This window comes from Lytechinus variegatus, chromosome 8 (assembly GCF_018143015.1).
Source record: "Lytechinus variegatus isolate NC3 chromosome 8, Lvar_3.0, whole genome shotgun sequence".
Lineage (NCBI taxonomy): Eukaryota > Metazoa > Echinodermata > Echinoidea > Temnopleuroida > Toxopneustidae > Lytechinus > Lytechinus variegatus.
Genome location: NC_054747.1, coordinates 86,181 through 97,588, shown reverse-complemented (window position 1 = coordinate 97,588; position 11,408 = coordinate 86,181). Strand labels below are relative to the sequence as shown.

The 11,408-nt window shown below is 36.4% G+C and overlaps 1 protein-coding gene and 1 long non-coding RNA gene across 2 annotated transcripts in view; both read left to right on the top strand.

Annotated features, from left to right (window-relative positions):
* Positions 1–399: 399 nt before the first annotated feature.
* On the top strand, positions 400–2,317 carry LOC121420813. Its single transcript, XR_005970839.1, has 3 exons — positions 400–422; positions 784–847; positions 2,276–2,317. It is a non-coding gene; the product is annotated as an uncharacterized LOC121420813 (long non-coding RNA).
* Positions 2,318–2,578: 261 nt separating this feature from the next.
* LOC121420556 overlaps positions 2,579–11,408 on the top strand; it is a 30,030-nt gene continuing 21,200 nt past the window's right edge. The window contains exons 1-2 of the mRNA XM_041615218.1: positions 2,579–2,590; positions 11,137–11,301. Of these exons, the coding sequence (XP_041471152.1) occupies positions 2,579–2,590; positions 11,137–11,301 (177 nt within the window). The remainder of the gene's footprint in view (positions 2,591–11,136; positions 11,302–11,408) is intronic.

Sequence of the window (11,408 nt, the reverse complement as noted above, 5' to 3'; positions counted from 1 at the left end):
CTTCAGAAAGTAGAAGATGATATCCTCAAGCGTAACAAGCTCATTAGGATTGCAGACAAGTCTGAAGATGGTTGGAAGGTGGTTGATGAGTACTTATCGGAGGAACTCGCAAGTGATTCCGATGACGACAAGAAAATCAGAGCTGCTCAAAACAGAGCAGCTTCAAAACGTAGGAGAACGAAGATTAACAGGTCCAAGGCTACACCCTACAAATCCCAACGTCGGCCTCAGGAAACTTTCCCTAATCCTGATGCTACTTTTCGTAGCTATATGCAACAAGGTCGACCTCAATTTAACCAGGTTCATACATCGAGACCATTCGACTTATGCTTCGGTTGCGGCAAGTCGGGACATTGGAGGAGGAATTGCCCGAATACCAAACCCACCAAAGAAGGCACAGGCCTCTAAAGATACCGGATTCGGTAAGCATAATTTTGACAATTTAGACATGTTTGAAGCATTCCTCTGGATATAATCCTATAGCATTAGTGTGAGTACGTGGTACCATTGGTGTGAATTAATTGTTTGAATGTAGACGGTGGGTCGAATCGGAATCTCACAGATAATCATACGGTAAAACCTATATCTTTCATTTTAAAATGATTATTGGATAGACCTTAAGAAGGCAAATCCTATGCTGAGAAATACTGTCACGTTGTATGGGTCTTATAGTAATCAGGAAAATTGATACTCTTATAAGAATTAAAAGCATGCATGCAATGAGCACAATTTATTTTGCTTTCATTGGATATCAGTATGTTTGCTTGGATTCTTGTCTTTCAGCAATACCTGAATTAAGCGAAAGAGTCGAAAGAGATCTGGAATCGGAGAGGGGAGAGATGAATCGGTATGAAATAGAAGATCACAGAATCAACTATTTTGAATACGAACAAGGTAGAGCTGAACCCATTGTTAAAGGAATAATGAAAGCCAACGTTGACATCTGGAAATTAATAGGAGCCACAGAAGAAGTAGTGAAAATGATTCAATTTGGTTATAAGATACCCTTTCTTGAGACACCCCCTCCAAAAGTGTTTCAAAATAACAAATCAGCCCTTGAGCACACAGACTTCGTTTCTGAAGCTGTTCTTGAACTATTGAATAAAGATTTGATCTCCGAAGTGAGTTCTGTTCCAGAATACGTCAACCCTCTTACAGTTTCTGTTCAAAATTCTGGCAAGAAGGGCCTTATCTTAGATTTAAGATATATTAATCAATACGTTTGGAAACAAAAAGGTATGCTTTGGAGACTGGAATGTAGCACTGGAATACTTTCAAAAGGGTGACTACATGGTTTCCTTTGACCTTAAGCCGGGATATCACCATATTGATATATTTGAAGAACATTGTAAATATTTATGTTTCAGTTGGAACTTCAACGGAATTAGATATTTCTCTTTTAAGGTACTTCCTTTTGGCTTGTCCTCTGCTCCATATATTTTCACTAAAACAATTAGACCTCTTGTCAAGCATTGGAGAAACAAACATGTTTTTGTAGTTGTATTTCTAGATGATGGATGGATTAGAGCATCCTCCTTTCAAGAATGTGAAGATATTGCCACAGCAGTCAGAAATGACTTATTGAATGCAGGTTTAGTGCCTAACGTAGAGAAGTCAGTATGGATACCTACTCAGAAAATTGATTGGCTTGGTTTAACTTGGGATTCTAAAAGTGGCACTTTATACATGCATCAGATCGTAGAATTGTCAATAGTTTAGATAGCATAAACGATATGATCACAGAATTACCACACACTACCGCTAGAAAGTTAGCGGCCTTTATAGGTAAAATTATTTCCTTGCTACACTGTTAGAAAAAATAAAAGAAGTTCCTGCAGCAGTCTCGAGAACACCTGTAATCTTACCGAATTGCGTAATCTTACAGGAAATTGGTATTTGATGTATGGAATCTTACAAATTTCCTTGAATAAAACACCCTTTTCCCCTTTTTAAACAGACCTGTTCTGTTAAATTGCAGAAAAATTCTTGTTTTATGAATTTACAGAATGATTATTACGCAATTCGGTAAGATTACAGGTGTTCTCGAGACTCTGCTGCAGGAACTTCTTTTATTTTTTCTAACAGTGTAGCTGTAACTGGGCAGATCGTACAGTTGAGAACTAGATTTTCTTCAATTGCTGTTGCCTCATGCAAACACTGGGACAAAGAAATTAATCTATCCACACGAAATGATATCATAAAAGAACTGTTCTTCTGGAGAGATAATGTGAAGTCTTTAAATAATCGAAATATCTTGCATTATTCTATACCGCAGATACTTGTCTTTTCAGACGCCAGCCACATCGGGTGTGGAGCTCGGTCAGCAGAGTGTGGCGGACTCAAATTCCAACACATCTGGTCAAAAGAAGAGCAAGGTAAAAGTTCCACTTGGAGAGAACTTAAAGGTGTTGCACTGGCAGTACATGCATTTGGAAAGAGTATAAGAAACCAGACAGTAAAGATATTCACCGATGATACTGGAGTAGAGAACATCATAAAGAAGGGCAGTATGAAAAATTATCTTCATCAGCTGAGTATTGACTTAGCAGAATACTGTAATCAAATGAATATAGTAATCATGGTAATGGAGGTACAGTGGATACCGAGAAAGCAAAATCGCGAGGCAGATGCCTTGAGCAGAGAAATAGATTTTGATGATTGGGGTGTTTCAGAAAACTTTTTTCTCTTTTATGGATAAACTTTGGGGACCACACACAGTTGATAGATTTGCAGACAATCACAACGCTAAGATTCCGAATTTCAATTCCAAATTTGCATCCCCTAAGACTAATAAAGTAGATGCATTTTCAGTGTCCTGGGAACATCATAATAATTGGTTATTTCCCCCAATCAAATTGGTGCCAAAAGCTATCAGACACACTAAAGCAAGCAGAACAATAGCCACTCTTGTGGTTCCTAATTGGCATTCTGCACCCTTTTGGCCTTTACTTTTCTCAAGAAATAGTAAATTTTCAAGCATTATCCGTCAGATCATCAAGTTTTCTGATCCAACTAACATTTTCGTTCAGGGTCGAAATAGAAATACAGTTTTCGGATCCGATAAATTCAAAAGTGGAGTAATTTGTCTACGTTTAGACGGTAGATAGAATGAGTGACAGAATCTCACTGGAGATGATTATGAATGACACTGTCTCACTGGAGAATGTGTAAAATTAAACACTGGTTTTCCTTAATTGTGAAGTGTTGTCTGTTTGCATCTGCACTGGCAGTAGCAACATGAATATATACATGTATATATTATTAGTGATTGCACTGGCAGTTTTTCATGGAAAACTCATCTTCACAGAGGAGGATGTATCCTCTTTGCTTTCATTTTGTATTTTATACAGGACATTGACTTCAAAGACACACTCACGAGAGTTCTAGAAGCTTTCCGGCAGAGAGCACGGTCAAGAAATATAAACGTGCAGTAGAAGCATGGAATGCGTGGTGTAAAAACAGTGGCACGTCATGTCAAGACTTATGTCAAGAAAGCATTGCAAGGTACTTTATATTTTTGTTCAATGGAGGATCTCCATATAGCAAAATAGAGACAGCTTTTTATGCTTTAAAATGGCAAGTTGATCAATTAATACAAGGAACAGAAGTAACCCTTGCGAATCTAAGTTCTTGAAATTGATTTTAGAAGGGATCAAGAGAATCCTAGCAAGACCGGTGAATAGGAAAGAACCTATTACCCCTGACATGCTTTTGAGTATCGTTCATAAGTTTGACTCTGGATCTGTGAAAGATCTTCGTAATTGTTTTATGTTATCGTTAGCATATGCAGGTTTTTTTAAGATTCGATGAACTTTCCAACATTAAGCTTAGTGACATTGAATTATTTGACTCTCATATGAAAGTTTTCCTTGAGAAAAGTAAAACTGACCAATTTCGAGAAGGAGCCTGGGTAATCGTTTCTACCACTGGAAAAGCGACATGTCCAGTTAACATATAAGATATTTAGAGAGTACACAATCTGTATCTAGAGATGAAAAAGATTTTGTGTTCAGGCCTCTCACCTTTTGTAAATCTCAAAATTGTTACAAACTCAGAAAAGGAAAGATGTCCTATTCGAGATGCAGGGAGATTTACAAAGAAGTTCTAGAAGCTATCGGGGTAAACTCGAAACAGTTTGGGTTACATAGCCTGAGGGCGGGTGGTGCTACGGCAGCAGCTTAAATCGGAGTACCAGATCGCCTATTTAAAAGGCACGGCAGATGGGCATCAGATTCTTCTAAAGACAGATATGTAAAAGAATCTCTTAAAAATAAGATGTTTGTTTCATTAAATTTGGGTATTTGAAATTTATGCAAATCTTTGTAATGGTTTAAAGTTGATCTCAACATATAATTCCAGTATTGATACCCCAGTAATAAATTACTGGATAACTTGATAATTTTGTTTAATGATTATCTATATGAATTAAAAATGAATAACTAGCAATATTGATATCCTTTATACAACATAACCGTTCTTTAGTCTTGACTTAGAGAGAGCAGAGAAAATGTCTTGTCCCTGCAGCTGAAGTACGGTGCCTCTCAAGGTAATATAATTCTAATATATTAATTATATAATGTATGTTTCTTTTGCAAAGAAAGAGGCTCAATAGGAAAATATTTATTTCCGGTTGAGCTAGCGAATTAGGAAATAATGATGTTTCCTATTGTTGGTTACGTGCTTTGCATTCCAAGTATGCAAATCAGTTGGAGAGGCGGGAAAGTTAAACTGTGTGCAGTCATGTAAGAGTAGTTTGAATCATTGACCGTTTTCAGCACGCAGCGGACAAGTCACGCTTCTAAAAAGTCATTTACAATTTCCCTTCAGTTTTTACACGAAATTCGCAACATTTGAGTGAGTATTGATGAATTGCAGTTTCGTGGCTTGTTATTGCTGAATTAATGAATGAGCCTTATTGTGTAGAATGACTTCTTTAAGGTAACTGGAGATATAATTTTTATGTCAAAGAACATTAATAAACCCATGTCTATGAATTAACCATTTTTGATAATCCAGGTATATAACTTCCTTTTTTCTGATTCCTGTTTTATTACAAATGTAAGTCAAAGAAGAGAGAGAGAGAGAGCAGAGAAAATGTCTTGTCCCTGCAGCTGAAGTACGGTGCCTCTCAAGGTAATATAATTCTAATATATTAATTATATAATGTATATTTCTTTTGCAAAGAAAGAGGCTCAATAGGAAAATATTTATTTCCGGTTGAGCCAGCGAATTAGGAAATAAGATTTCTGCTTTGGCCTAGCGGACTAAAGCGTTTACGAACTTTCGTATAGCGGTGCCAAACTTTGACTGGGCGTTGTTAGAGCTGTAGTCAACTTTGCTGGAGCGAAAAATTGCCCGCTCCTCGTCGCTCGAAATATTATGGGCAGCTCAAAACTTTTGGAGCGGTAGGAAGGACCATCATCGGTGGCCGAGCGTATTCGGCGTTGCCTTAACGGAGGCCAACTTTGGTTAAACGCAGAGGCGTCGATCCTGGGGGCAGGGTGGAGGGGGGGGGGGCATCGCCCCACCAATGAAAATATTGGGGGGCAAACATATCGTTTTGTCCCCCCCCCCCAATAATTTCGCATGTGCAAAAAATGAATAAGATTGAAATGTTACAAAGAAATCAGCAAACGAGATTGAGATACACAACTTGTTCTTTATCTAAAATCGTGCTCAAAATGTCCGCTTTTCAGATTGGAATATAAAAACATTTTAGCTCGCGCTTCACGCTCGCATCATTTCTGTAGCAAAAACCCATACTTGTCATGATCAAATAGGTGAATAAAATGGCCCGTTTTCAGTTGTAAACCTCAAAAGAACCACCACCTCGATATGCAATAATTTTTTGTTGGATATATTTCTTGTTCTTTATTAAAAAGTCCAGTAAACTCTTTTTTTTCAGATTAAAATATCAAAATTTTCAGCTCGCGCTTCGCGCTCGCATGTATTGTTATTTAGATACCCAGCTTAATCATTGGTACCAAAAATGCTAACAACATCAAGCTTTCAGGTCAGAATATATAGAAATTTCAGCTCGCATTAAGTGAGATATGTGTCTCTATCTCATGAGTCATACATGTGTATGTAAGGAAGAGAGTTTGTTTGTTTTGTGTGATCGAGCGCCTTTAGAAAGTTGATTTATGATTCCCCCCCCCATCTGAAAAATGAATCGACGCCCCTGGTTAAACGGTGGTGAACGGTAGCGAGTGGTGATGATTTTTTTCTCTCTCCGCTCCACGACCGCTCCAACAACGCTCGGGCGGTGTGACCTGGCCTTAAAAGTAGAAGAATGTAAGCACTTCCTAAGGGTCGTTAGAGCTGGGAAAGTTGCTGAGGAGGTTTTGGCGGGTTGTGTGAAGGTTGCGGATGAAGTGGACTAAAGTTTGTGGAGCTGGGTTTACTGGCATTGCTGAGGTCCACAGGGGGAAAAAGAAATACACTCTAGAAAATGCTGATGGTCTGTCTCAAAGAAACCTACAAATTGCCTGGTATTGTCATTTTCCTTTATGCGGTTGATGACGCCAAGTCGTATAGACGCAGTGGCTGGTCGTGATGAAACAAAGTTTCAAAGACCAGCAGAACACAGTCGACAGATGTCATCAGCAGACTTTCCAATTCTGAGAAGTCTGGCCTGAGTTAAGTAAGCTTTGGAAGAGATCTGGGCTCTGATGGTGATAGCTGGTCTCAGGGATGGGTTAGCTATATGTCCAGGATACCATGAATACTATCATAACCGGATTAGTTTATTAATTTGTGGATGAAACTAATCATATTATGATTTCAGTGTACATTGTTGTATAAGAAACGTCAAGTAATTTTGGCTTCATTTTTATGTTACTGCGATATACTGTGATACCAAATAATATATCAAGAAAAAACATGGAATCAGAAATATATTTTTTCTTTTGATTATGATTAAGCTTTGTGGAATGTTTTTTATGTAATGAAGCACAATTTTCGGAGGTTCAGATATCCATAAATCAACTCAATTACCCAGTCTAAATTTTTTGAAAATCCTTGAATGTTGCAACTGATTGACCAATTAATCTTTTGTATTAAAATCATCATAATTATGTTTTACACTACGTATAGGCCTGGATATTTTAACCCAAGTTGTTATTAAAATTTATTTGATACGTAACCCTTCTACCTTCTGATGCAGGTTAAAATTAACCATTTATATCAGATTTATTAGAAAAAAGTTCTTTTATCCGGATTTTCTTAGCAGGATGTAGGGGAAGGCGGGGTAAGTTGTGACAGTTTTTGCTTTTTGCATGTTAGAATTGATATGATTAATAATCTTGTCGAAATAAGTACCTTGCCTTGAAATTTCATTCTTCTGAAATATTTTCCAAGTATATATAACTTTCTACCCCAACACTGAAAGTCATCGTGACCTTTGAAAAAAACAATGTCAAATGGCTCAACTTGCCCCATGTATGGGGTAAGTTTGAGCCACCTTCTGGGGTAAGATGAGCCACAAAAACTATTAGTCCAGGATAGGCCCCATAGAAACTTGACCAAACCTTGTTTTTTATATATACAATATTTTTGATGGTTTCTTGTCAATTCGAGGGTGCTGATTACGAATCTGGATGATGCCACTCGTGTAACCTTGAGCATTTTCCGCAAATTGGCAAAATCCAATATGGCCGCCAAAATATGCAAATTACCCATAAAAATCCTAAAATTGTCCGCACATTGGCTATGAAATGCATGAAAGCGTGTGGCAGGAGTAAAATACACTCTGAAAATATAATTTTTTTACAAAATATTTATTTTCCTGATATTCAAAATGGCTGCCATAGTCCATTGTATACTCTATTATGTACAATATGAATAGGGAAAACTGATTTTTACAAAAATGAGCACTAAACGGCAAAAAATCACGATGTATGAACGAAGTAATATATGCAAATCATCATTACTAACGAGATATATCATTTATTATGTCATAAATGGAAACATTTCTGTATTTTGATATCTAAAATGGCCGCCATTGGCCCAAACAGTATTGCGTACAATGGCAATGGGGGCCAAAAAATTCACAAGAGTGATCACTGAAATGCATATTATTAAGATTAAACGAGTGGAATACTGACTAAAAAAAATAATTGTTAACGAAATATATTATTAATATGCCATGTATGTGATGATTGTTGTATTTTGATATTCAAAATGGCTGCCAAAGGCCGTAAAAGCATTATCCACAATGAGAAAGTGGGGTAAAGAAATCACAAGAGTGATCACTAAAATGCATATATATGTGATAAATTAATGGGATACTGTTTAAAAACATATTTTCTAACGAAATATATCATTCAGGTTTAAAGTTTGTGTTAAATACTGTATTTTTACTTTCAAAATGGCCGCCAGAGACATTAACAGTATTATGCACAATGCAATGTGGGAAAGCAATATTCACAGGAGTGAGCACCATAAATGCAGTTATTAGTGATGTATGAGTAAAATATTGTCTGAAAGCATAATTTCTATTAAGAGATATCATTTATTATGCCAGATAGGTGATAAATACTGTTATTGGAAAGTCAAAATGGCCGCTACAGGCCCTTACGATATTATGTACAGTGTGAATGGGAACAAATTATTTCAGCAGAATTTGGCTTTGCTTGGCCAGTTGGTGATGTATGAGTGAAATATCGTCTAAAAAACATGATTTATAACAAAATATATCATATCTTATGTAATTTAGGTGATAAATACTGTATTTCAACATTCAACGGCCATTGCCACTGTACATACTACTCTTTAATATAGGATATTTATATTGCGCACATTTCCACCTTGTTAGGTGCTCAAGGCGCTCCTATATTACCCGGCTAAGCTAGGCGTTCATAGCGCACAGAGCTTCTTAAGGAATTACTTCCTACCGGTACCCATTACCTCACCTGGGTCGAGTGCAGCACATCGTTGATCAGTTTCGTGCTGAAGGAAATTACGCCATGGCTGGGATTCGAACCCACGACCCTCTGTTTCAAAGTCCGAAGATTAATCCACTGGGCCACAACGCTCCACGACTTTAAGCCACTGGTGAACATTTTGAATGTTGAAATACAGTATTTATCAGCTAAATTACATATAATAAGATATGATATATTTTGTTATAAATCATGTTTTCAGACGATATTTCACTCATACATCACCTTTTGGCCAACCAAAGCCAAATTCTGATTAAATAATTTGTTCCCATTCACATTGCGCATAATATCTTTAGGGCCTGTAGCGGCAATTTTGACTTTCCAATAACAGTATTTATCATCTAACTGGCAGAATAAATGATATCTCTTAATAGAAATTATGCTTTCAGACAATATTTTACTCATAGATCACTAATAACTGCTTTTATGGTGCTCACTCCTGTGAATATTGCTTTCCCACTTTGCATTGTGCATAATACTGTTAATGTCTCTGGCGGCCATTTTGAAAGTAAAAATACAGTATTTAACACAAACTTTTAACCTGAATGATATATTTCGTTAGAAAATATGTTTTTTGAACAGTATCCCATTAATTTATCACATATATATGCATTTTAGTGATCACTCTTGTGATATTTCTTTGCCCCTCTTTCTCATTGTGCATAATACTTTTAGGGCCTTTGGCATCCATTTTGAATATAAAAATACAACATTCATCACTTACATGGCATATAAATAATATATTTCGTTAAAAATTTTGTTTTTAGTCAGTATTCCACTCGTTTAATCTTAATAATATGCATTTTAGTGATCACTCTTGTGAATTTTTTGGCCCCGATTGCCATTGTACGCAATACTGTTTGGGCCAGTGGCGGCCATTTTAGATATCAAAATACAGAAATCTTCCCATTTATGATATAATAAATGATATATCTCGTTAGTACTTATGATTTTGCATATATCATTTTGTTCATACATCGCGATTTTTTGCGGTTTAGTGCTCATTTTTGTGAAAGCTAGTTTTCCCTATTTATATTGTACATAATAGAGTATACAATGGACTATGGCGGCCATTTTGAATATGAGGAAAATAAATATTTGGTCAAAAAAAAATTCAGGGAGTATCTCACTCCTGCCACACAATTTCATGCATTTCGTAGCTAATGTGCGGATAATTTTAGGATTTTTATGGGTAATTTGCATATTTTGGCGGCCATATTGGATTTTGCCAATTTGCGGAAAATGCTCAAGGTTACACGAGTGGCATCATTCAGATTCGTAACCAGCACCCTCGAATTGACAAGAAACCATCAAAAAATATTGTATATATAAAAAAACAAGGTTACGCCTCTTCTATCCTGGACTATATGTACAAAATGTATGGGGGGAAAACCAGCATGTCAATTTTTTGTTTAAAGTCTTTTCACTTGCTAATTCTCTATAAATACTAACATCCTGTAAAAGGAAAAGAGCAGTCATGTAAATTTGCTCCTTTTAGCCTGCATTCCAATCTATTTTTATGGTTTGTTAGTTTTTTAAGATACATTACCATAGGAATTACCATGGCTAAACTTGCCCCATGCTGTTTGGCTCAACTTACCCCAGTCCGAACTTAGTGCAATAATTTTGTATCCACACATTTATTATGCATCCATCATATAAAAGACTATGACAAGAATGAAGATCCATACCTGGACTAATAATGTTGTTATCATGTCTTTAATATATTTAAAGACATGTGTGTTTATAAACGACTTATCTATTTCACACTCTTTTTAACTTTTTTGGCTGAAATTCATATTTTTCCCTCTAAAAAACTACTTTTTGTTTCAAAGTTGGAAACAATGTGGTGGGGTTAGGGGTTATGCTATGGGTCATCAATACATGACACCACCACAATGTCTGACTCATTCATTATTGGCCTGGGGCTGGTGGCTCAACTTGCCCCTATGCTCAACTTACCCCGCCTTCCCCTATTTGTCCAAAATATGATGCGTGACATTTTCGGAAACATGCAAATGCAATGATCAACATTTAAAATGAGTAATCTTCTACATGATATAGATTTGCATACCATGAATACTATCATAACCGGATTTGTGGATAAAATAGATAATATATGATGTAATTGTACATTGTTGTATAAGAAACGTCAAGTAATTTTGGCTTCGTGTTTATGCTACTGTGATATCAGATTGAGATTCTTCGGCACGATGAGGATCTCAGTGAACGCCCCTCTGCATCACGTGATTTCGCTCAGTTCATCTGTAAGATCAATCATCTGAAGGAACTGATACTCTATGGTAGCTATCATGATGACTTCTACTCAACATTATCGTTGTTAGCATCAACTACAAAGGTAATATCTATTAGGATGTTTTTACATGTAAAACAGTAATACAAGCAAACCACATAAGTTCAGAATTGTAATACCCCTCATTCTATTGATGTCAAGTTATCTAATGA